The 27,112-nt window shown below is 40.1% G+C and overlaps 1 protein-coding gene across 1 annotated transcript in view; it reads left to right on the top strand.

Moving 5' to 3' along the window:
- The window catches only part of LOC310641641 (vomeronasal type-2 receptor 1-like), a gene marked incomplete at both ends in the record, with an annotated part of 37,386 nt that extends 11,163 nt beyond the window's left edge, over positions 1–26,223 (top strand). The window contains 5 exons of the mRNA XM_083364878.1: positions 6,578–6,869; positions 7,522–8,391; positions 21,779–22,006; positions 22,959–23,082; positions 25,238–26,223. Coding sequence (XP_083221004.1) covers positions 6,578–6,869; positions 7,522–8,391; positions 21,779–22,006; positions 22,959–23,082; positions 25,238–26,223 — 2,500 coding nt within the window. The remainder of the gene's footprint in view (positions 1–6,577; positions 6,870–7,521; positions 8,392–21,778; positions 22,007–22,958; positions 23,083–25,237) is intronic.
- Between the last annotated feature and the right edge of the window lie 889 nt (positions 26,224–27,112).

Below are 27,112 nucleotides of genomic sequence, written 5' to 3'. Positions count from 1 at the left end.
TATCTTGTGTTCCCTTTATTTTTTTGAGCAGTATATATTGCCAGACACATACGTACATTCTCCAGGAAAAAAAAATCTCTGTCTGGGTGTATGAGCCTTTCCACTGAGATAATACTGACACTAACTTTACTCTTTGTATATTCATTTAATCTTTATTTACTTTGAAGTTCTTTTATTGCTACAATAGTAGGAACGTTGCAATATTTATTTGTGAAAAAGATTAAAAGACAGTATTCTATATTTATATTATATTCTGATTGGTGAGTAATTGCTAGAGTTGTTTATATGTTTCTTTTTTTTCTGTCAGTGAACAGCAACAAATATGTGTATTGTTCAGAGTTGGACACTTTGAATGAACTTTGAAATTTCACATGAGACTTTCCCTTGTACTTATTGTACATGCTTTAATTTCCAAGCAAGAGTTCAGCTTTCTAGTTTCAAAATACAAAATACAGACTTCTCATTCCCAGTCTGGTCTAACCTAGCAGAGCAGTTGTTAGGGCATTTAAGAGACTGGTTTATTGGTTTGTATTCTGCTGTTTCTCTGGAGATGAAGCCATCATAATAGCCCTCAAGAGTTTTGCTGTGTCCCCTCACTTATCGCTTATCCCCTCCAAATATTTTCATTAGTATTTTTTGCTTTACAGTCCAAACCAAAATGCAGTGTAGACTAATACTTCATCACATTCTGCCTTCAGTTTCTCAGTTTTCTTTCCACCACGTAGGCTTTTACCTAGACTACTTTTGAGAATTTGTGGTTGGGAGACTTCCTCAAATTGATAAACATCAAACAAAATAAACCAAACACTATTTGCAAGACTAGCCTGATTGTTATACAGGCTAATTCTGCAGTCATCACAACTTTTCTAAGGCAGTAAACGTTTATGCATTTGAACAACATGGGGAAAAGCAGATTTATGTATTTTAAAAAAATACAGAAGGCTGTACAGATATTAGTAGGGTTGATCATCTCAAAGAGAACAAACAAACATGTCCGACCTATATGGGAAGGAAACTGCAGGAAAATTAAGCATCTATGTACAATGTTAGGATTTGCCCAGTTCCTCTGATCCTTTTCCTTATCAAAATAAAAAAGCCCAGGAAGGAAAATGTATACAGAATCCCAATTCATTTATGATACTGGGTGTATGAATAAAGACACTACAGGTAATTTTTTAAAAAATTTATTTCAATCCCATTTATATCCCGCCCTTCTCCAAAGACTCAGGGCGGCTTACAATTTAAAGCACAATGTGCTTAGCAATAGCCTTCATTTTATGTATATGCCTGCTTATTAGGGCTTTTGCCCCCCCCCAAGCGGCATTATTACAAAGTCAGCTTATTGCCCCCAACAATCTGGGTCCTCATTTTACCTACCTCGGAAGGATGGAAGGCTGAGTCAACCTTGAGCCTGGTGGGACTCGAACCTGCACTAATTGCAGGCAGCTGGTATTACTTAAGGAGGCATTAGCCCACTGCTCCACCAAGGCTCTTAATCCTTGTCTTACAACCATTTGGAAAAAAAATTGACTTACAATCGATCCTTGACCATCACAAAATTTCCACAGTCACATGATCAAAATCTGGTTGCTTAGCAACCAGCATGTATTTACAACAATTGAAGTATTCCAGGGGGATTTGACTTCCGTTTGTGACCTTCCCAAAGAGCTTCTGGCAAGCAAGGTCAATGGGGGAAGATGGATTTGCTTAACAACCATCTGAATAACTGCCGTGATTTAATTAACCTCCACAGCAAACAAGGTTGTAGAATTGCCTGTGACTAACTTAGCAACTGCCTTGCTTAGCAATGGAAATTCTGGTCCTACATGGTATGGGTCCGGAATACCTTGGGGAGCACCTGCGGCCGGCATCAACGTCCCTCCGCCCAATACGCTCCCACAGAGAGGGTCTCCTCAGGGTGCCACCAGTCAAAGAATGCCGACTGGTGGCCCCCAGGGGGAGGGCCTTCTCTGTGGGCGCACCGGATTTATGGAACCGTCTTCCAGTTGAGTTCCAGATGGCACCCGACCTTCGCTCCTTCCGGCACGATCTAAAGACGTATCTTTTTGAACAGGCGGGCCTGGCCTGATGGGATGGGGTTGGGTTTTTATTACTTTTAAATGTGTTTTAACCTATTTAAGAGTTCTGGGCACTTTGTTTAATCTTTTTTAATTTTTGTATTCTGCCTTTTAACATGTATTGCCCTGTTCACCGCCCTGAGTCCTTCGGGAGAAGGGCGGTATACAAATAAAATTAATAATAATAATAATAATAATAATAATAATAATAATAATAATAATAATAATAATAATAATAAATAATAATAATAATAATAATAATAATAATAATAATAATAACTGTGGTTGTAAATCAAGGACTATCTGTATGATTTTTCCAAAATAGATTATTCAGCTTATTAATATTTGGAAATGTCAAATCAATTCCAATTAGCAAAAAAATAGAAACCATTTAAAAGCACCTGGGTTTCAGATTGTGTAACAGTTTGCATTTTCCAGCCTTACTGTAAACTATTAAAAATATATCAGATGGCAAATTAAATTGACTATATATTTCCAAAGATTTATGTATGCTTTTTGCTTCTAGTTAAATTTATTTATTTATATGATATCTCAAAATGTTTGCCTCTCCTTGCAAGAGTAGCTGAGCCTCCAAAAGTGGGACATTTTTTACGAGGTGTTTTTGCCTCTTCTTTTCTTAAACAAGACTTATGGAATTGTGAATTATCAGTCTGGGCAGGATGTTTATTTATTTATCAGATTCCCCCCCCTTCAGTACTTTATGAAATCACCCAGCCAGCTTTCATACTTAAGGACTTATACTCTCCTGGTTTCTAGGCCAGCATCTTAACCATTACACCAAACTGGTTCTGATGATGATGATGGTGATGATGATAGCACTATCAGCAATAGTACTGATACTTAATTTATATGTCACTAATTCCATTAAACTAATGGTGGCATACAAACAGAGACTTTAAATATCCATGGTACAATATAGGCATATGAAACATCTCCTAATGATAGTAATACCAAGGAGATGATTGGGGAAATAATAGTGATGATGTTTATAATGTTTATAATTATTTTGGCCTTTTCTTCCATCACAGCTATACCAATTTCTGGTAATGCATCCCAATGATTTTAAAAGTTGACTGTGGCTTTGACAATGTGACTTAATGCTGTGCATTCTCATGTCAACAGCGGAAAAATATCCCTCACTCATTTTGAGCCTGACCTGAAAACCTCTTTATGAGAGGTGCAAAGAGCAACAACACAGTTAAGTTTCCTTTGTGTTTTCCTTAATTAGAAAGAAACCATAATCTAAGATTAATTACTTTCCTGGGTTTTTAAGATGTGGGAGGTTAGAGGCAGAAAGACAAAGCACATGCTACCAGCTGATATGACATTAGAGGAGAAAAACCCTGCCATGTTTCTTGTAAGAGGACCACTTTTTTCCCAACCCCACCCTTACTATTTAAGCATTTTTGTATGCTAATTTATATGCAGAGACACAAATGTGGAGCTTAGTGTAATGAAATTAAATAAAACTGATGACATCTGTACATATGACCAGAATGCTCCTCCTCCTCCTCCTCCTCCTCCTCCTCCTCCTCCTCCTCCTCCTCCTCCTCCTCCTCCTCCTCCTCCTCCTCCTCCTCCTCTTCTTCTTCTTCTTCTTCTTCTTCTTCTTCTTCTTCTTTTTTTTTTCTTCCCCATTTATATTTTCTTGCCCCCACTGCCAAAGATAACATAATTCTGAAAGTGATCAGACTGGAAAAATTGGGCGATCTGCATTGTGTCAGTGTTGCAATGTCAGGGTTACAGGTTTTTGTGAACTCAATTTTTTTAATGCTAGAAAATCTGTATGATACATCCCAAGTATCAAAACTGTAGACACATTTAAACATTCAGAAATTTGAGCATCCTCATTCTCAAAAATATCTGTAAAGAGAGGTATATTTTGTGTTTTATTTCTTTTTGAGGGAAGAATGCAGGATATTCTTGGGCTGTATTATTTGTTGCCAGTTTATGAGCCAGTAAACGTGTTTTGGTAGATTGTACAATTTTATTTCCATTACATGGCAAACATTTCTAGTATTACATCCAAGATACTATTCTATTCTTGGATATGGTCTGTCACATCAGCATAAGATTTCTGATGAGAAAAATAGAGCAAGAAGATGTGTTAAGGTAAGCTATAGACTTGACAGACTTGAACATTGGGTGATATCTAACAAAATGAAATTCAATGATGAAAAAAGTAAGGCTCCACATTTAGGCAAGAAAAATCAAATGCACAGGTACAGTATAGGTGGTACCTTGCTCAGTAGTAGTAACTGTGACAAGGATCTCAGAATCCTAGTGGACAATCACTTAAATATGAGCCCACACTTGCTGCAACTGCCAAAAAAGCCAACACAGTGGTAGGCTACATTAACAGAGGGATAGAACCAAGATCACGTGAAGGGTTAATACCACTTGCCTTGGTAAGGCTACACTTGGAATACTGCATCCAGTTTTGGTCACCACAATATAGAAAAGATGTAAAAAAAGATGACTCTAGAAAGAGTACAGAGAAGAGCAACAAATTTGATCAGTGGACTGGAGGCTAAAACATATAAGGAAAGGTTGCTGGAATTGGGTATGTCTAGTTTAATGAAGAGAAGGACGAGAGGTGACATGATAGCAGTGTTCCAATATCTCAGAGTTGCCACAAAGAAGAGGGAGTCAAGCTATTCTCCAAAGCACCTGAAGGCAGGACAATAAGCAATGGATGGAAACTAATCAAAGAGAGAAGCAACCTAGAACTAAGGAGAAATTTTCTGACAGTTAGAACAATTAATCAGTGTAACAACCTGCCTCCAGAAGTTGTGAATACTCCAACACTGGAAGTTTTTAAGAAGAGACTGGACAACCATTTGTCTGAAATGGTATAGCGTTTCCTTCCTGAGCAGGGGGTTGGACTAAACTATTATTATTATAAAACTTTTATTCATTAAACATGAACCTCAGTCAACTGAACATTCAACTTGACTGGCACTAATGGTTGACATGGGTTGCTGCCAGCATCCTAGGTATCAACCAGGTATCTCTTTAAAATGTAAGATGTTCCGAGTAGCACAGTTTTTTGTAGCTTTGCTGGAATTATTGCAGGAAGCTGCAATTTCTTGATGTATTTTGCAAAGTTTTTGGATATAGTTCCCAGTGCCCCGATTGCAATGGGTATCACTGTTACACGTTTTATCCATAATCACACAGTTTTGATGGCCAGTTTGCGGTATTTCGTAATTTTTTCCAGTTCTTTTTCTTCGATTCTGGCATCTCCTGGTACAGTGATATCAATCAGCTGTACGCTTTGGTTCTCTACAACTGCGATATCTGGCATGTTGTGTTCCAAATGGGGATCTGTCTGTATTCAAAAGTCCCCCAAGATCTTCACCTTCTCATTCTCGACAATTTTTTCCACCCTATGTTCCCACGACTTTTTTGACACAGACAAGTTGTATTTTTTACACAATGCCCAGTGGATTAGTTTAGCAACTCGGTCATGTCTAGCTTTGTAATCAGTTTGTGTGATTTTGCTGCACTCACATATTAAATGTGAAACAGTTTCAACTTTGTCATTGCAAAGTCGGCAATTTGGATTGTCAGTAGATTTTTGTATCTTCACTTTCATGGCATTAGTTTGTAGTGCTTGTTCTTGAGCAGCCAGTATTAAGCCTTCCATTTCTTTCTTGATGGTTCCCATCTTAAGCCATGCCCATGTCAAGTTGTTATCACATTTTCTTTCAATGTTTTTCAAATGCTGTCCATGCAAAGTTTTGGTTTTCCATCTATTATTATTATTATTGTTGTTGTTGTTGTTTGTTGTTATTGTTATTATAGAATACAAATATAAAACCTGATGTATTAGAAAACTTTGTAAAATTACTGTCTTGGCTCTCTGCTGTACAGTAATAACAGTGCTATATCTCAGATGTGACCAAAATTCTAAATGGTTTGCTAGCTTGGCTTATCACAAGATAAGCCAGCAAACCAAGATCACTTTTTTCCTTATTGTTTAGGGGAAGCTGTAAAAATATATTACTTTCAAGTTTTTAAACTGTGTTAAACTTCTTTTCGGATGTATGCTTATTAATGCCTGTTTTCCACACCAAGCTACATCACAATTTTGGGCTCACAATATTTGATAGCACAATAAGGGTAGCTGTTAAGGCTGCAATGACAAGATGAGTTGAGGGGTTCCATAGAGCTATGGAGTTGCAATCTGCCCTCCTTTACCTGAATTAGTAGAGGTGATATCTTCACACAAGAGTGAGAAAGAAAATATTAAAGCACCTATTTCTCTTGTTAACCCTCTCAGCCCTATGGAATCTTCAAAAGACCTCTGGAGGGAAGCCGCCCAGAATTGTGGATTGCTTATCCTGAGATATAAAAAAAAGATTCTTCATTGAATATACTGTTTATCTGAATAACATGTGATAAATATGAAAGGTGTCATTTTGTCTTAACATACTGAAGTGATTGCATGCATTCAACCTTTTTGTATTCTGCAGGTTTAATTTTCGAGGTTACCGTTGGGTCAAAGCCATGATACATGCCATCAATGATATTAATAAAAATGAAGACCTTCTACCAAACATAACTCTTGGCTATCAAATCTATGACACATGCTTTACAATGTCCAAGACAGTGGAGAATTCTTTGTCATTCCTCACCGGGCAAAATGAAACAACTCCTGTCTTCCGATGCAGTACCGGTGCTCCTTTAGCTGCAATTGTTGGAGCTGGTGGGTCGACTCTTTCCATTGCTTCCTCAAGAATCCTTGGGCTTTATTATTTCCCTCAGGTACAATAATTGCATAAACATTATTTGTCAGGAGGATGTGTCTGGTGGGGGAGCATTGAAATCATAGATGGAATTCTTCTTCTCCAACACCAGCCGAGACCTCTTCACTTTGTGAACAATCTGAAAGTGATTAGTTTTACATGGAAAATGTTATCAATATTTACTGCAGTTCCCACCATCCCAATTCAATAATCTTGTTGACTGATGATGGGAATTATGATCCAAATGTTTAAAAAACATTTGGCAGAAGAGGTGAGAATAAACAGCCACAAACTTGGTTACATCTCTGTCAGTGTTATATGCAAAGCCTTCAGCAGTGTTCATAATAACATACAGGTAATCCTCGACTTACAACCATTCATTTAGTGACCACTTGAAATTAAAACAGCAGTGAAAAAAGTGACTTATGACCGCTTACACTTACATCTGACTTTTCACCTGACACTTTTCAGTAGAAATGCTGACCTGATTCCTAAGCTAAGGATTTCTAGAAAAGTTGCTCTTTCTAGAAAACCAGCAAGGAAGCTTTCCATGACAGTTGGGTTGATAGAATCAAATGTGCTAAGAATCTAACTCAAGTCCTTCTGGCCCTTGTGGTCACATGCGATAGCTTGTGCAAACTGTTTATTCTTTCTCTTTATTCCTTTCATAGGTTGGTTATGCTTCCTCTTCCTCACTTCTCTCTGATAAATATCAGTTCCCAACCTATCTCCGCACTATTCCAAGTGATAAGGTACAATCACGGGGGATGGCCGAATTAGTTCACCATTTTGGCTGGAGATGGATTGGAACCATTGCTGCCGATGATGATTATGGGAAATATGGCGTCAAAGCTTTTAAAGAAGCCGTTGAGAACATCTATACCTGCATTGCCTTCTCAGAAACAATTCCTAAAATATATAACAGGGAGAAGATCAAAGCTGTTGTTAAAATTGTAAAAGAAAACAACGCTACAGTCATTGTGGTTTACTCTTCTGATATTGACTTTCATCCCCTAGTTGAAGAGCTTATGATTAGTAATGTTACTGGCATAACATGGATAGCAAGTGAGGCATGGGTCACTTCTGCCTTAGTTGCTAGACCTGAATATTTTCCACTTCTTGGTGGGGCAATTGGCTTTGGGATACGAAGGGGTGAAATTCCAGGCTTGCGGGAATTTCTTCTACAAGTAGACCCAAATAAGGATTCAAATGATATGACAATCGAATTTTGGCAGTCAGCATTCAACTGCACCTGGCCTGGTATGAATATATCATATAATACAGACAACCGGAAAAATGTGACTGGTCATGAGAACATTGTCAATTTTTATTCAGATACGTTATGCACGGGAAAAGAGAAACTTGAAGACCTTAATAATACATATTTGGATGTTTCAGAACTTAGAATAACGTATAATGTCTACAAAGCAGTTTATGCTGTTGCTTATGGCCTCGACCAATTGCGCATGTGTGAAACTGGTGACGGACCCTTTATTCCTGATAATCAATGTGCCACTATAGATGAATTTGAACCTTGGCAGGTAAGTATAAATTTGGGAATAATGATTCCAGATCCCACATATAGTAAATGTTTTTGTGCTGTGCAGTAAAATTCTCCTGTGTTTTTTCAGCCGGTTCTTACTCAATGTCATAAAAAGAATAGTTTATTTTCTTTCACTGAAGATGGGAAAAAGGTAGGAGCTAATAAAACATCATCGTGGGGTCCCAATACAAACTCCATCCCTTTCCTACACATGTCATGATGTTGCATGTGCCCTCAAAACAGGTAGAGCTTGCAGTACAGTGTTGTTTTTGTTATTTTGATAAACTTCACAGCAGACATGGATGCCACTGTGAACAAATGAAATGTGTTGTTTCAAGGGGTAATGATTCCAGATCTTGAAATATCTTACCTAGATAAAATTGCCTATCTCAAAACTGGTAGTAAGAGACCAGGTGAACATTTCTGAAGTAATTTCAGAGCCAAGTCACCACAATGAAAACAAAATCCTCTCCTGACTATCTCAAGTAGTGTTGAAAATCAAAGGAAAATGTTATTAAAATCCTTAGCAAAAACTGTATGGGTACATCTTTCCTTTTTACTACTGTGTTTCCCTGAAAATAAGACCCAACCAGAAAAAAGCCCTAGAATGATTTTTCAGGACGTTCATAATATGAGCCCTACCCCAAAAATAAGCCCCAGGTAAAATCGTCAGCCAGATGGATGCATTTAGTACTGTATTTCCCTGAAAATAAGACCTAACCAGAAAATAAGCCTTAACGCATCTTTTGGAACAAAAATTAATATAAGACCCGGTCTTATTTTGGGGAAAACATGGTACATATTGCATCACATGTCTGAATTTGTCTTTCACTAATTAGAAATGTTGTAAGTTTTCTTTCACCCCTTTGAACTTCCCTGTTCAACAACAATTGTTATATCTATTGAGGCTTTGCAGTCTGTTTAGATCAGTGCTTATTAAGAAGTATAGATTTTAATTCCACAAAGTTGCTATGTTTGAAAAAAAACTTGTTTTAATTATTGCTATGAGGACTTACTTTAAACTCTGTTTAGAAAATCATTATGAACAATTGCCTGAAATCCACAGAGCTGTCTCTTGGACATAGTTCCATTGCAGTTGTATCCAAACCTATCAATCGATTGTCCCAGGACATTTTCATGATGAAACATGATGTAATTTCAGCTTGTTGCCAGTATTCTTGTGTTTTAGACTGTCAAGATGGTCCTGCAACAACAATAGAACAAGAATTTAGGGCCAGATTTTTACCTATGTAACTGCATTTTACTCCTTCTACTGAGGCCTTATGAGGTTTACTTTCACTTATAATAACCAAGCTACCCAAAATAAACAGCCAAACTAAATCTACATTCTTGAATATGACTTAAATTCTGTTTTAGTGTGGAGTCACTTATTAGGATGGTGAGCAACTATAGGGGCTGATATTGAAGGGACATTGTAAATAACATGTATGAGGAAATGGGCCACAATTTTTTTCATATGGGACTTGTTTACCATCAATGCATCTGTATTGTAGGACATTTCCACACATACACATATAAACACTGGGGTGGGAGAAGTTGTTGGTCACTGTTTCTTTAGGGCTAAGAAGAAACAATAGTCTTCTTCAGGAGGTCCTACAATTCAGGAACCTACAAATGTTGCAAAAAGAGTTTTGAATTGCAGACCATCATTTGCAAGTTGTTCATGTATTTAATGGCTTTCAATCCTGTATTTTTGCAGTTATAAAAGATGGTTAAATTTAAAAGAGCCAGTTTTGTGTAGTTTTAGGGCAGCTGGCTAAAAATCAGGAGGCTGTGCATTCCTGTCCCACCTTAGGCACCCTCCCTAGCTGGGTGATTTTGGCTCAGCCTCTCTCTCTCAGCCCTAAGAAGAAATTAAAGCCAAAGCACTTGTGAAAATGCAATTAAGAAAACTGCATGGACTTACCTACACAGTTGCCAAGAGGCAAAATTGATTTGAAAGCATGCATGTACACATGCACACACGCACAGACATACTAAATTAATGTGCAATACACAGATTTTAAATACAATCACAAAATGGTAAGGAATATATCCCACTGCCTATTGAAAGCCAAGGATGGTCATTCAAAAGTGCATACAAATCAGAAGACACAAACATCAAAGTGCATTTTGACCATTTCCCTAACCTGAAATAATTACTGGGAAGTCCTGTGCATTGTGGATGTAATTCTTGTGCTTGTATCCATACATTCACATACTTTCTTAAGAATATCGATCATCACAATTCATAAAGGAGAATTTCTGAAACAGAATATTGCTCCTGAATATAATCTACATTATCATCTAGAGCCATGGTGGTGCAATGATTAGAATGCAGTACTGCAGGCTAACTCCGCCCACTGCCAGGAGTTTGATCCTGACTGGCTCAAGGTTGATTGAGCCTTCCATCCTTTCAAGGTCGGTAAAATGAGGACCAAGATTGTTAAGGGCAATAAGCTGACTCTGTAAACTGCTTAGAGAGAGCTGTGAAGCACTATGAAATGGTATACAAGTCTAAGTGCTATTGCTATTTTGAAGACTTCCATTTTGGAAACCCAAAGGTACTTTTTCAAAAGACAACTGTACTTTCTTGATTTTTCTTGAAGACATTTTGCTTCTCATCCAAGAAGCTTCTTCAGTTCTAACTGAATGGTGGAGAATAGAAGGATTTATATTCCTTACAGTCATCTGGTTGTTAGCATTCTTGTTGAGGACACTTGGAGGTTTATCTGTGTCCTCAGGGTCACCTAAATAGTGCAAATGGGTGAGGAACCTTTTTGGAACTGCTGAAGAACAGTGTTTTAAACAGGATATAAGTAGTGTTGTGTCTCTCCCCTTCTGTTGAGAGAGGGCTGTTAAGTTTTAATGTAGATGGCCTCTTTGACCCCTCCTTCAAACCAGTGGTCCTCTCTGTCCAGAATGTGGACTTTGCTGTCTTCAAAAGAGTGATCTTTGTCTTCCAAATGCAGATGGACTGTGCTGATGGGTTTGTTCTCCTATGTTGTACCATGCATTTGTGAAGTGGTTGTTTTGTTTCTCCAATGTACAGATCTGCACATGTCTCACTGCATTGTGCTGCATATATCACAATGCTCAGTTTGTGTCAGGGTGTTTTATCCATGGGGTGGACAAACTTCTGCCTCAATGTATTGGATTTAAAGTGTGCATGTATGTTGTGTTGGTTGAAAATCCTCCTGAGGTTTTCATATATTTCTGCAAACATATGAATAAATCCTTCCATTCCCCACCATTCAGTCAGAACTGAAGAAGCTTTTTGGAGGAGAAGTGAAATGTCTTCAAGGAAAAACAAAGAAAGTCCAGTTGCCTTTTGAAAAAGCACCTTTGGAACAACCATGACCTGAAGGACTGAGAATCTCCATGGATATTCCATTTTGAAATTAACCTTATTCTTTTAGTTCTAGCATCATAAGACAGTTTCCTATTCTTCAGAGCAGGAGGCACAGCAGATTAATACACATATTTTTGTGCACAAAGGGTCAAGTTCAACAATAAGCTTCTACAGGCATGGTAGAAGGAAGCCCTTCCTGAAAAATCTAGGTATTATACCAATCAGTTAAGATATTTACTGCAGTGGAAGTCCAAGGTCATATTCAGTAGAAAGCAACTAAGTTCCTTTGAAAAACTCATCTGTCCATTCCAGCATTATGTCTCCTGTATGTCTATACTTTAAGATGGCAAAAACACATCAATCTTATAGATTCATGTAGCAGCATTTACTAGTACTTCATCTTTCTGAATAATATTTTTAAAGAAAGCTTTATATATTGCTTGAATAAGTACACATCAAACACCACAAAATAATATCATAAATAGTACACCAGCTGGGCAGAATATAGCTGACAAGAGGGAACAACATGAAGGGTGATATCCCTCCCCCCAAATAGAATTGCACAAGACCAATATTAATATGTTTTTGCCTATGGCTCCCACCAATTTGACTAACTATATATAAAAACAAAATATATGAAAAGTTTGAACCAGAGGTTACATTTAATAAATAACTAATAAAATAATAAACTCAACAGTGACCACAGGATTGGAAAAGATCAGTTTACATTCCAATTCCAAAGAAAGCAGTGCCAAAGAATGTTCAAACTATCGCACCATTGCACTCATTTCACATGCTAGTAAAGTTATGCTTAAAATCCTAGAAGCTAGACTCCAGCAATATGTGGATCGAGAACTACCAGACGTACAGGCAGGATTTCGAAGAGGAAGAGGAACTAGAGATCAAACTGCCAACATACACTGGATCATGGAGAAAGCTAGAGAGTTCCAGAAAAACATCTACTTCTGCTTCATTGACTATGCTAAAGCCTTTGATTGTGTGAATCACAACAAACTGTGGCAAGTTCTTAAAGAGATGGGAGTACCAGACCATGTTATTTGTCTCTTGAGAAACCTATATGAGGGTCAAGAAGCAACAGTGAGAACTGGACACAGAACCACTGATTGGTTCAAAATTGGGAAAGGAGTCCGGCAAGGCTGTATACTGTCGCTCTGCCTATTTAACTTATATGCAGAGCACATCATGAGAAAGGCAGGGCTAGATGAATCAAAAGTTGGAATTAAGACTGCTGGAAGAAATGTCAACAACCTAAGATATGCAGATGACACCATTCTAATGGCAGAAAGTGAAGAACAACTAAAGAGCCTCTTGTTGCGGGTGAAGAAGGAGAGTGCAAAACTTGGGTTGAAACTTAACATTAAGAAAACCAAGATCATGGCATCCAGCCCTCTCAATTCCTGGCAAATAGATGGGGAAGAAATGGAGGTAGTGACAGATTTTATTTTCCTGGGCTCCAAGATCACTGCAGATGGGGACTGTAGTCAAGAAATTAAAAGACGCTTGGTCCTGGGGAGGAAAGCCATGGCAAATCTAAACAGCACACTAAAAAGCAGAGACATCACCCTGTCAACAAAAGTGCATATAGTCAAGGTTATGGTCTTCTCAGTTGCAATGTATGGCAGTGAAAGTTGGACCATGAAAGGCTGAGCGCCAAAGAATTGAGGCCTTTGAACTATGGTTCTGGAGAAGACTCCTGCAAGTCCCTTGGACTGCAAGGTGATCGAACTGGTCAGTCTGAGAGGAGATCAACTGTTATGTATTCACATGTTTATTAACGTTAGCATTAAGAATATACAGGGCTGAGGTAAAGCCGCGGCAGCTTTTGACAGCTGTCAAAAGCTGCCGGACAGAACTACGCAGGCGCCCACCATCTGACAGCTCTCGGCTGTCAGAATCACCTGGCAACAGCACGCGCTACCGATGACAGCTCCGAGCTGTCAAAACCAGCCGGCTCGGATTGGCGGAGCAGACGGCGCGGGAAACCGGCTAAGCCCTGATTGGACAAACGTTGACAGCTGCTAGTATAAATAAGAGTGTTGTTCCTCTGTTGTTTGCCTGGTTCCTAATAAAGTTAAGTTTGCTTAACTTTGCTGTCCTGCCTGCTCTTTCAAAGCACTGGCGACAAGGATGGGATGCCTGCTTGCATAGCTGAAGTTACCGCCTAAGGGGAGAAGAGATTTTTTTCCTTAGCCAGAGCTAGTCACTCGCTGAAGTCACTAAGGGAAGCCTAGCTTCCACACAACGCAAGCAGCTGCACCCACGACCGGACAGCATGACGAACCATGGCCATATTCGCGAGTTCAACACTCGCCACCCAGAATGCTGGGAATCACATCTAGGCCAGGTAGAAGGGTACCTGGTGGTAAAGAAGATAACCGACGATCGGGCTAAAGCAGCCACCCTCCTCTGGCTCAGTGGGCCCGCTGTCTACGATGCCGCTGTGGGACTCTTCAGTCCAGAACCCATCGCAACGATCTCCTACGCTGAACTCACCGAGGGGCTGAGTAAACACTTCATGCCCACAAAGTCAGAGCTCTTCTGGAGGGTGAATTTCGCCCGACGAGTACAACTTCCTGACGAGCCCGCTAATGACTTTATAACCCGGGTCAGACATGCTGCACGGCGATGTCGGTTCCCCGATTTAGGGGACCGAATCTGGGACCAAATCGTCATAGGGCTTAAAGATGAGCGGCTGAGGAGGAAGCTGATCGCCAAACCCGCTCTGACACTGGCTGAAGTGGCGATGGAAGTCATCGCCTACGAAGACAGCCACGGTGACAACCAACGTCCCCCTGATAGCGGGCCCAGTGGGTCCGTGCACCAGGAGGACGGCACCTTCAGCGGGCCAGAGGATGACGACATCTCCATGGACATCAATGCCGTGCAGCGGCGATTCGAGAGGCTCAGGCTTCAGCGCAACAACCGAGGGGGCCCTTCCAACAACAACAAGAGCACAAGCCACCAGCCTAACAGAGCTAAATGTGCCAGCTGCAGCGGAAGCCACTCGAGAGCATCGTCCCGGTTCTGCAGTGCCAAGTGCCATGGATGCGGGAGAACAGGTCACCTCAAAGCCGTGTGCCATAGCCGTAGCCGAGAAAACTTACATGAATTGGAGGTGACATCTGCAGGTATGAACCGACCCACACCCAGGGACAGGCTTAAATCCATACCCCTAGTGCAAAATGTAAAGGGAAAAGTGAGAGAGCACACGGTCCACAGCACCCTTAAGCCCAAAGTCAAGGTGAACGTCCTAATTCATGGAATCCCCTGCGAGATGGAAGTGGACTCTGGGTCCTCCGTCTCTCTCATTTCTTGGCAAACTTACAGGGACATTTGTAATCGCAGCCGGCAACAGCCTGCCTTACGCCCCACTAAACTCCGCCTAGCGGATTTTCAAAAAACGCCCATTAAACTCTGGGGAAAGGCCTCAGTCCCAATGGAGTTTAGACAATTTAAGGGACCCCTTACTATACTTGTTACCCAGGAAAATAGGACCAGCCTGCTAGGGCTGGACTGGTTCGAGGCACTAGGGATAGCGCTGACAGGCGTCAACGCCACTCAGCTGTCAAACCTGGAATCCGTCTGCCTTCAATTCGCAGACGTTTTTGACAGCTCACTGGGAAAATACACAGGACCCCCAGTATCACTAAAACTGAACCCTAATGTAATGCCCATCAGAATCAAGGCTAGAAGAGTCCCCTTCGCCTTGAGAGAAAAAATAGAAAATGAACTAGATCGGCTAGTTACCTTGGGAGTTTTAGAACCAGTTGAAGGGGCCGAATGGGAAACACCCATAGTGACCCCAATTAAGCCCAATGGCCAAATCAGATTATGCGCTGATTATAAACGCCCATGCCTACCCAGTCCCGGCTGTCAAAGACATCCTCGCGGCCATTAAGTCAGGTGCCATTTTCGCTAAGTTAGACTTGGCGCAGGCGTATTTACAGCTGCCTATCACCCCTGACACCACCTTAGCACAGACAATTGTCATGCACAAGGGAGCGTTCAAAATTAACCGCCTCCACTTCGGCATCTCTGCAGCCCCAGGGATCTTCCAAGAAATCATGGAAAAAACACTAAAAGGGATCCCTGGGGTCTGCCCATATTTTGATGACATCCTAATTGCAGGGGAATCAGAAAACGACTTGGCGGACAAACTAACAAATGTGCTCCATAGGTTCAGGGAGGCTGGCCTCAAATTAAGAAGAGACAAATGCTCCATAGGTGTACCCTCAACGGAGTTCCTAGGGTTTAAAATTGATGCAAAGGGAATTCACCCCACTGAATCTAAAATAAAAGCCATCAAAACAGCACCCATCCCAAAGAATAAACAGGAACTGCAAGCCTTTCTAGGGTTAGTTAATTTCTACCATACCTTCCTGCCTCACAAAGCCTCAATCGCTGAACCCCTCCACAGGCTATTAGACAAAGGCAAACCCTGGGTTTGGTCCCCTCAGCACGACAAAAGTTTTAAACTTTTAAAAAACTTATTGACTAGCAACGCTACGGTGGCACTGTTCAACGAACAGCTACCCTTATGCTTGGCATGTGATGCCTCTCCCTACGGCATTGGAGCAGTCCTGAGCCACTTAACTAAGGAGGGAACACAAACCCCTGTAGCATTCTATTCCAGAACGCTGTCAAAGCCTGAGCGCAATTACGCTCAAATAGATAAAGAGGCTTTAGCCATAGTTGCTAGCATAAAAGAGTTTCACGACTACCTCTATGGTCGCCAATACCATTTTTACGGATCATAAGCCCCTATTACGAATCTTTACAGTAAACAAACAGATGCCCCAAATATTATCCCCCCGCATCCTCAGATGGTCCACCTTTTTGTCAGCCTATTCATTCACTTTGGAATACAAACCAGGGAAAAGCATGGGTCATGCAGATGGGCTTAGCAGACTTCCCCTACCAGTAATTGACCCAGACCCTGCACCAGCTGGAAAGATCCTAGCTATTTCCAAACTGCCAGAATGCCCATTGTCAGTCAAGGACATTTCTGCAGCCACAGCTGCGGACAAAATCCTGGGCAGAATCTTAGGCTACGTCACTTCAGGCTGGCAATCCACACCCCCAGACCCAGAATTCCAACCGTACATTTTGAAACAAAAAGAATTATCCGCCCATCAGGGATGTTTATTATGGGGCAGCAGGGTAATAATACCCGAAAAACACAGATTGAAAGTCTTGGAAAGCCTCCACGAAGGTCACCCGGGCACGGTCAAGATGAAAGCTTTGGCCAGAAGATACGTCTGGTGGCCCGGCCTGGACAGGCAAATAGAATCACATGTGACTGGGTGTTATCCCTGCCAACTTGTCAGAGCACCTCAGCCCCAAGCTCCCATACACAGATGGGAAACAACCAAGACACCCTGGTCACGCGTCCACTTAGACTTTGCAGGTCCATTCCAGGGACAAATGTTCCTAATAGTTGTGGATAGTTATTCTAGGTGGCTAGAGGTGGCCCCAGTTACGAGCACAACCTCTGCAGCCACAATACAAGTTTTAAGGGGGTTGTTTGCCACACATGGGCTTTCGGATGTATTAGTCTCCGATAACGGCCCCCAATTTACTTCCCATGAATTCCAGAGTTTCACAACGGCGAACTCTATTAGGCACACCACTACGGCTCCGTTTCACCCTTCGACGAACGGCTTGGCTGAGGTGATGGTGAAATCTACCAAAGAGGCACTGCGGAAAATCATCACCGGCAACTGGTACCGCAGACTTGCTCAATTCCTTTTATCACAACACACCACCCCCTGCACAACTACTGGGAAGTCTCCAGCAGAACTACGCTGGGGCAAACGACTGACTACCAGGCTGGACCGTTTACATCCTGACAGATCCCCACCAGACCCTGAGCTTCCCCTCCGATACAGAACTCTCAGCACCGGGCAAGCTGTCTGGGCTAGGAACTACGGAGGCGGCAATAAGTGGACACAGGGGGTCGTCATAGAACAAACAGGTCCCCTATCTTACGTCATTGACACAGGGAACAATTCCCACATCCGCAGACACATTGATCAATTACGGCAACGCAGCCCGCAAAATATGGGGGAAAGGGGGAACTTTGAAATGCAGTCAGAACCGCCGCCGCAGACACCCGCACACCTAACCCCCCCCCAAACAAATGGCACCACAACAAAACCCCGCGCAGAATGACTTCCTTCCTCAAAGGAACTCTGAAACAAGGGAGCCAAGCCCCCCGCCCCCCGAGCCAGATCCCAATACATTTGAAGAAAAGGAACAAACTGAAGAAACAGTCCCCCGGCGCTCCGAAAGAATAAAAAGACCCCCCACCTATTTGGAAGACTTCGAATGGAGTAACCCAAAAAAGAAACAATTGGGAAAACGGCAACTCAATCAGAGGGAGGGGTAAGGGGTGTTATGTATTCACATGTTTATTAACGTTAGCATTAAGAATATACAGGGCTGAGGTAAAGCCGCGGCAGCTTTTGACAGCTGTCAAAAGCTGCCGGACAGAACTACGCAGGCGCCCACCGTCTGACAGCTCTCGGCTGTCAGAATCACCTGGCAACAGCACGCGCTACCGATGACAGGTCCGAGCTGTCAAAACCAGCCGGCTCTGATTGGCAAAACAGATGGCGCGGGAAACCGGCTAAGCCCTGATTGGACAAACGTTGACAGCTGCTAGTATAAATAAGAGCGTTGTTCCTCTGTTGTTTGCCTGGTTCCTAATAAAGTTAAGTTTGCTTAACTTTGCTGTCCTGCCTGCTCTTTCAAAGCATCAACCCTGACTGCTCTTTAGAAGGCCAGATCCTGAAGTTGAAACTCAAATACTTTGGCCACCTAATGAGAAGGAAGGACTCACTGGAGAAGAGCCTAATGCTGGGAAAGATTGAGGGCAATAGAAGAAGGGGACGACAGAGAATGAGGTGGCTGGATGGAGTCACTGAAGCAGTAGGCGTGAGCTTAAATGGACTCCAGAAGATGGTAGAGGACAGGAAGGCCTGGAGGAACATTATCCATGGGGTCACAATGAATTGGACACAACTTCGCAGCTACCAAAAACAACTAAAATAATCTAATAAGATGTATTTTAACAGATTTTCTTAACTCTGAAAGAGAGAAACTCAAAAGGCAGTACATTCTTTAGCCTGAAAGGAACTCAGTTTACTTCTGCAAAATAAATAGATAAGCCACTGACCCTAGAAGCATCTTCTTTTTTCATTATTATTTTTATTAAAGAAATTTTACAGGAAAAAAAATCCTGTAATACAGGGGAAAAAGAAAATTAAAGAAAAGAAAAGGGAGAAAAGAATAAGGAAATGAAAGAGAAAGGAGAGAAATAGAAAAAAGACAATATATCTATATACAAGATAAAGAATAGTGTTTCTTATAGCAGTTATAAATGCATTCATATTTTGTCCTCTCTCTCTGAGATTACATAATAGCTCCCTTCTTTCCATCTTTGATGATCTTTCTAATCATCACATGCATACATTCCAAGTACAGCTTTCTGTTTTCAGCGAAATATCCAGTCACTAACAAATGTAGAAGAGATGCGATGGCTCAGTGGGTTAGGACGCTGAGCTTGTCAATCAAATGGTCGGCAGTTTGGTGGGTCGAATCCCGAGTGCCACGTAACAGAGTGAGCACCTGTTACTCGTCCCAGCTTCTGCCAACCTAGCAGTTCGAAAGTACGTAAAAATGCAAGTAGAAAAATAGGGACCACTACGGTGGGAAGGTAACAGCCTTCCGTGCGCCTTTGGCGTCTAGTCATGCTGGCCACATGACCACAGAGACGTCCTCAAAAAAGCACTGGCTCTTCGGCTTTGAAACAGATGAGCACCGGCCCCTAGAGTTGGAAACTACTAGCACGCATGTGCAGGGGAACCTTTACCTTTATCAAATGTAGATATTGTCTTTTCAAAAGTAAACAAATCAGTTTTGCTATCTATGCAAATGCTGTCATTTTCACCAACCATTCTTTGTTGTCTTCTGTAGAGATATAATAATCTTGCTGTGTTAACCCCTACAAAAACAATTGTCCACAAGTCTTTTCTGGTTATTTGTCCATTAGTCCCAGCAAGAAAAGCTCTAGTTTCCATTGAAAGCATATCTCTAAAATTCTTTGTATTACTGTATGTATTTGAACTCAGATTTGTTTAACTTTTTTGCAAGGCCGCCCAGTATGATATCATGTTTTCTACACTTCCAACATAAATCTGAAGTACCTTTCTATATTCTATGAATTTTTTCTGGTGTCATATACCAACCATATGTTATTTTATAAAAGTTTCTTTGAAATTGTAACATGATATAAATTTCAATCCTTTAAACCACAGTGGAAGGATCTTCTAAATGGCTTTCTTGCATATCATAACAAATGGACAGTTGATAATGGAAAAGGAGGTCTTCAGATAATAAGATCCTAAGCTGTTTAATGGTTTTACATCCTAAATTGTGGGTCTATAAATAATTGTTCAACTGGTTCAGATCTCTCTATATAAGTACTGTTGAACAATCTATCTACTGGTTTTTTTATCAAATAAAACATTTTTCAAGGGTAGTCTTGAAAGGGTATCCTTCTTGTGTAGTCAAGCATAATAAACCTTTTTATCTCACACACGTGTTCTACATGGGTCTGCCTTTGAAGACCACTTTAAAGGTATAGTTAGTCCAGAATGTGGTAAATTGCCCAGAATCATTGAGAATTAGCTGTTCTTTATTTTTTTGTAAATAAATACATAACTTAAATGCAATAACATGTAGTGATGGTCCTGTTTGGTATTCCCATATAACATCCTTGCTACACAACTGTGTTAGTATAAGGGTTTGGACATCTGTGTGATCATCTAACACCAGATTGTGTCTATCCATTCAATATGATTAAATAAGTTTGGCATTCTTTGGGTCCTATATGTTAAATATTATCATCTTTGCAAACCCAGGAGACTGTCTTCTTTGTTGTGACATCTGTCTTCTGAAATAACATTCCCTTGGAGATTCAAACGCCCTTCGCCCAGTGCGCTCCCACAGGGAGGGTCTGCTCAGGGTGCCACCGGTGAGAGATTGCCGGCGGGTGACACCCAGGGATAGGGCCTTCTCAGTGGGAGGCGCCTGCCCTCTGGAACCAGCTGCCGGTGGAGCTGAGGACTGCCCCCGACCTCCGATCATTCCGCCGGGGCCTGAAGACCTGGCTCTTTGAGCTCTCAGGCCCAGGCTGAGGAGAAATTTTTAACTGGGGTTTTAAGTATACAGGGTCAATTTAATATTTTTTAATTTGGTTTTTTAACTTTTGTATGGTGGATTTTTTAATTCCCTGTAAACCGCCCTGAGTCCTCAGGGAATAGGGCGGTATATAAATGTAACTAAATAAATAAATAAATAAATAAATTTATCCACCCTTGACCCTGCTGCCCTTTTAAAAAAGGTTTAAAGATCTTTTTCCTCAGGCAGTGGGCCAGGGTGTAAAATGAACTGACTACTTAATTTGCATAGGTCTTTAGGAATGGTTGTGTTTTTTCCCCTGGCATGGCTATGTCTACATTATTTTAAACTATTGTTTATACTGGATTGTTTTATAATGTTTTAATCCTTGTAAACTGCCTAGAGTTTTGCACAAATAGTGGCTGGAGAAATTGATCAAGCAAGCAAGTCAACAAATAAATAACAATAGTTAAAACTCACCTTTCAGAAAGGCATAACTAAAGATAAAGTGGCAGCCCAGAATATAGAGCTTCTAATCTCTAAGGAAGGAAGGTTCACATGCTTCTTTATATGTCAAATAAGCAGTCCCCATTCAGTTTTTTACACACTATATTAGCGTTTTACACTGAGCACTTTAAATTAACTTTTGCAATGGCTGGATCCAATTACTCTGCCTAATTTCCATAAAATATATAGGCTGTTGAATACCAGTTGACATTTATGGACCATCTTTTTTAAAAAATATGGCAGCATTACAGCTATCTGTATTGCATTGCATTGCATTGCATTATATTGCATTGTATTATAATCTTTTCTTGTTGATTCCTAGTTAATGTACTACATGAAAAATAAGATGAATTTTACAGTTCTTGATGAGGATGTATTCATTGATCCCAATGGGGATGTCTATACACCATATGACATACTAAATTGGCAGATGAATGAAACTGGAGCAATCAACTTTGTGAAAGTTGGAACATTTAACCAGACAAATGAGAGCGATAGAGAATTTCATGTATTTAATGAGTCAATATTTTGGAACAACCCAGCACGATCAGTAAGTGAATAGTTTTTCAGATCCATTTGTAGTTTAATGTTTTACTGTAAACTTCTACATCCACAGTATTGTGATTTCTATGGAATATTCAAATTTTGAAACTGTATAATTAAAATAAAAATTTTGATAGCTTGCCCTCATATATGTGCATGACAAAATCACATATTTGCCACACAGATAGACAACACATATCTCAAAAGAGTGTTATCTCATGTCACAGTGACCTGGTGCAAATTTTATACTGGGTTGGTAATTGCTCTTAAGTATAAAGATGCTTGAGAAGCAAAAGTTCTACAGAAAATATTAATTTCTGAAGGAAAAAGAAATAGACATTACTTGGATTAACACATTGGGTAACTGAAGTGGATAGTCACTCACCCTGCTTTGGATTCAGGAAAAACCTCAGTTCCCATGGAAAAGTATTACTAATGCCTACAGGAATAATAAAGATATAAAGGGCAGAGTTTTGTGAGCATCATGGCAGAAATAATACAGTTATAGAAAACTCATTACTATTACCCAAGGAAGCACGTTGAAAAGGTGATAAAGAAAATAGTTATTTCATGCCTAATTCTATAGTTCTAATCAGATTCCTTATTTCTTCCCTCCCATTGTTACTATTAATAACAACAATGCCTTATTTTATCATAGATGTTCTGTCATCATGCTTACTAGCATGTTGCTTCATTAGAAAACAGACTTATTCTTATCAGCATTTACTTTCTAGTTCCATGTTGCACATACTGTTGTTTCAGTCCTTGTTGGTTGCATATTTCCATTGCGCAATTCCACTTCTGAGATCACAGTTTTGATGAGAGTCTCTTGAGGTCCTACTTGAGATTTAGATGGAGCCATAATTTTCTAGTACAGGCATGGCAAAAAGTGGACTTTATTTCAGGTTCAAACACATCTTCATTTTATAAGAAATATAATGCCTCTTCTATGCTTTCAGCGACCACGCTCTGCATGCAATAATAATTGCCAACCTGGATATCGAAAGGGAATTTTGCAGGGGAAACCTTCATGCTGTTACGATTGTATACGGTGTGCAGAAGGACAGTACAGTAATCATACAGGTATGAACACATCACTTGAACTAATAGGAAACAACCCCACAGTAGAAACAGGAAAAAATGTGCTTGGGGATATGATTGTGATTACTGAAAACTGAAAGCATGGTTTCATAGTAGTTTGAAGTAGGAAACACATGAAAATGTAGTGTGTGTTAGAGATTTGCAAAATATTTCAAGGAAAAATGTTGTGACCTTGGACTATCCTGTTTCAATTCATTTTGATCTTGTCAAACCTGCTTCAACCTTCAAAGCAGGTCTTGGGATTTCAAAACTAGTTGAAATCTCCTTTTCATTAAGGTCAGATCTAAATATTTAGGGGTTATGTTAGCCTAATCTTAAAATGTTTTAAGTGCAAATCCTAAAATAGGAATACACCCAAATCCCTCCTCCAGTGTATTCTTGACCACATAATGATATGACATCATATACTACTTAAAAAAATAGAACTATCTTACAGTTACCGAAAACCTAAGTAATCCATAGTAGGAATAAATTAAATGTTGTAATTAACTGAATATACATGAAGTTAAAAGTATTAATTTAACAATTAAATTAATAAGTAGAGTCCTTTCCTAATATTCTTGTGTTTTAGACAATGTGCACATTGTCTGTAGGAGGCATCATTTTGAAGTAAACAGATTTATTTTCTCACACTTAGGACAAAATAATTCTGAAACTATTTAAATTAATACTTTAGAATATGCCCCCTGATACTTTAAAATATGTCCCCTAATTCATCAAAAGGCCTTACATTAATTACTGAAATAATTGAAAGTTGCAATTGTCTTGTTATCAGTTATCAAAACCTCACTCCAGAACTTTGTCACTATGTGTTTACTGAATTATTTCTTCCACTTGAAATTGGGAATTCAGTATAGTTTACATGAAATGTTCAAACAGATCCGGAAACTTAAAAAGCTATTATTATTAAAATTTTGTACATTTTCCTCCCCTTTTTTATCCTCCTTTTAAATCCATCCTTTCTTCAGATAGTTCAGGGGTGTCAAACTCAATTTCATTGAGGGCCGCATCAGCATTGCGGTTGCCCTCAGGGGGCCGGGTGGGCATGGCCTGGGTGGTCGTGGCCTACTGGGTGGGCATGGCTAGAGTGTGTATGGCCTACTGGGTGGGCGTGGCCAGCTCTACATCGTTTGCATCAAGGGTTCCTATGGGGGCCTGGGCAGGAGTGGGACAGATCTGAGGGTCTCTGGCAGAACGAGGGTCTCTGGGCCAGGGCCAAGGCAGTGGGGGCCGTTCCCTCACTGTTTCCAGGATGGCTTCGCGGGCCACATGAAACCACTTTGCGGGCCGGATCCGGCCCCCGGGCCTTGTGTTTGACATGTCTGAGATAGTTCATGGTGGCATATAAATTTTCCTAATTCAATTTTCTTTTCACAAAATTTTGTGAATTTGGCCAGGCTGGCCTGAGAGATGGGAACTGATTGCAAGACTTCTCACGAAGGTCTGGATAGACAAGAGATTTGAACTAGAGTCTTCACAGTCTTAGTCAACTATACCAAACTAGACCCTTTATATGTTCAATTTAATCTATAATCTAGGATATCACAACAGAATAATAGAGTTGTAAGGGACTTTGGAGGTCTTGTAGCCCAACCCCCTGCTCTAACAGCAGACCCTATAGCATTTCAGACAAATAGTTGTCCAATCTCTTCTTAATATCTTTAATCATTAACATCTTTAATTAAGAATCCAGAGTTATTGTGGATATAAATTATGCTGGATTCTGGCTACTTGTGATGGTTATCCCTAATCTGGATTATATTTAATTTCCAGAACAACAGTAATACTGACCCTCAGGTCTGCCTCTAAGTGCTATGTTCTGGAAAATGTCTACTTAATCATTGATACATAGGTATCTGTAATGATGGAAATAGGCTATGCAATTATTCAGAGCACTTTTAAATTATTCTTCAAATTGTCTTTCTTTAATTTGATGCCCTCCATATATGTTCTGACAAGTGGAAGCCAGAGAAGACTTCATGGTTAGGGAGTAATGAGGCCAGTAGTCTAACTTAATTGGAGAATGTTTGGGGAAAGCTATTTTATATATCCAGGACTGACTTCACTTTTTAAAGCTTTGGCATAAAAGTAATCATGTAGCACTTTCTAACTACCATTGTTATGATTTCTTCTCCAGATGCAAGGGAATGTACAGCATGCCCTGAAGATTATTGGTCCAATAAACAGAGAAGCAAATGTCTGCATAAGGAAGTGGAATTCTTGGCTTATGGAGAAGCTTTAGGAATGACATTGATTGCCCTCTCTGTATTTGGTGCATGTGTCGTTCTGGCTGTGACTGGAGTCTATATCAAGTTCAGGAAAACTCCTCTGGTGAAAGCCAATGACCGTGAGCTCAGCTTCCTCATCCAGTTTTCTCTCATTGCAACCTTGTTGACTTCTGTTCTCTTCGTAGGGAAGCCAGAAGATTGGTCATGCCAATCTCGCCAAGTGTCCTTGGCCTTGGCTTTTTCTCTTTGCCTGTCTTGTGTTTTAGGAAAGACAGTAATGCTCTTTCTGACTCATTTGGCCAGAAATTCAAAAGTGGCTGAGAAAGCCCGGATGTCAGTTGGGCCAATTTTCCAAAAAGTGGTGGTAGTTGTCTCTGTTCTAGCTGAAGTGGGCATCTGTACTGCTTATCTTTATTATAGCCCTCCCAGTATGCTTAAAAACACCCAGTTCACAATCCTGAAAATTATTTTTGAATGCAATGAAGGTTCAATAATGTACTTGTGCATTATGTTTGGGTTTGATGTGTTTCTCGCCATCCAGTGCTTTCTCACTGCTTTTGTGGCCCGGAAGCTTCCCAATAACTTCAATGAAGCCAAGTTTGTTACATTTGGAATGCTGGTTTTCTTCATTGTCTGGATATCTTTTGTTCCTGCTTATTTAAGCACAAGAGGAAAATTCAAAGTAGCTGTGGAGATATTTGCAATTCTGGCCTCCAGCTTTGGTTTGCTAGGGTGCATATTTGTGCCCAAATGTTATATTATTTTGTTAAAGCCTGCCAGAAATACAGAAGAAATTGTGGGTGGCAGAGCTGTCACTAATGATAAGAGTGCCCCACCAACCTCTGCCTCTTGCGCTAGTGAAATTAACACAGTTTCCACAGTTCTTGAGGATTAGGACTTTGTAGCTCCTGTCAGCCCATATCATCTGGCCCATGTCAAAGTGGCTTCCCGGGGAATAGCATACATAAAGCATATTTAATTGCTTGCAGAGAAAGTAATCTGGAACTTTGAAGGCAATTTTGTATTTTCCTTCATATTTAGCCTGGATCAAATCCTATGCAACTTCTAATTTCTGCTTGCACAACTGAGGCTGATTTGTCCATTCCATTCCAGCTCCACAATTTTTGATCAATGGGTCAACACTGTTGTAGGGCTCTTTGGGGTGGCAGTGACAGAGGGGGAACGAGAAAACAAGGAATCATTTCGTGAATTGAAGTTCACACAATTTTCTTTTTTTAAAAAAATGATTTTATTAAACTTATCAAAGTATAAAATATAAATTCTAAGTCTGATAGAATACAGCACTACATACGATACCATCAGCTTAAAATAATACAATCAGTGGCATGTCCTTGTATAAAGTAATCAATTCAACATATTAACTAATTGTATGACAAAAATATTTTCCAATAAATCTAATTATTTACAGATGCTTCATATTGTATTTTATTCTAATTTTACTCTGTGTGCCCAAGTCAATTCAGTTCCACATCAACACACTGTTTGCATTTTCAAATTCCTCAAATTGTTTGAAGATAATTTGTAGGCATTTTCATTGCTACAGTATCTGCTTTTAAAATGTTAAGCAATTATCTCTCCCTTCAGTTGACCAGAGAATGCAAATCCCAGGGTTGAACTAATGCTTTTATTTCATAATTTTTATAATGATTTGCCAAAATATTTGAATATCTGATGGGAGAGCCATTAAGACACTATCCCCTCTGCTTTTGTTAAATAGAACAATATGTAATGATGCCTTAATTTCTGTGGGGAGGGAAAAGAGA

This window comes from Vipera ursinii (genome assembly GCF_947247035.1).
Source record: "Vipera ursinii genome assembly, chromosome: 5".
Taxonomy (NCBI): Eukaryota; Metazoa; Chordata; class Lepidosauria; order Squamata; family Viperidae; genus Vipera; species Vipera ursinii.
Note: the sequence above shows the minus strand (reverse complement) of the source record. Positions and strands in the feature narration are given on the sequence as shown.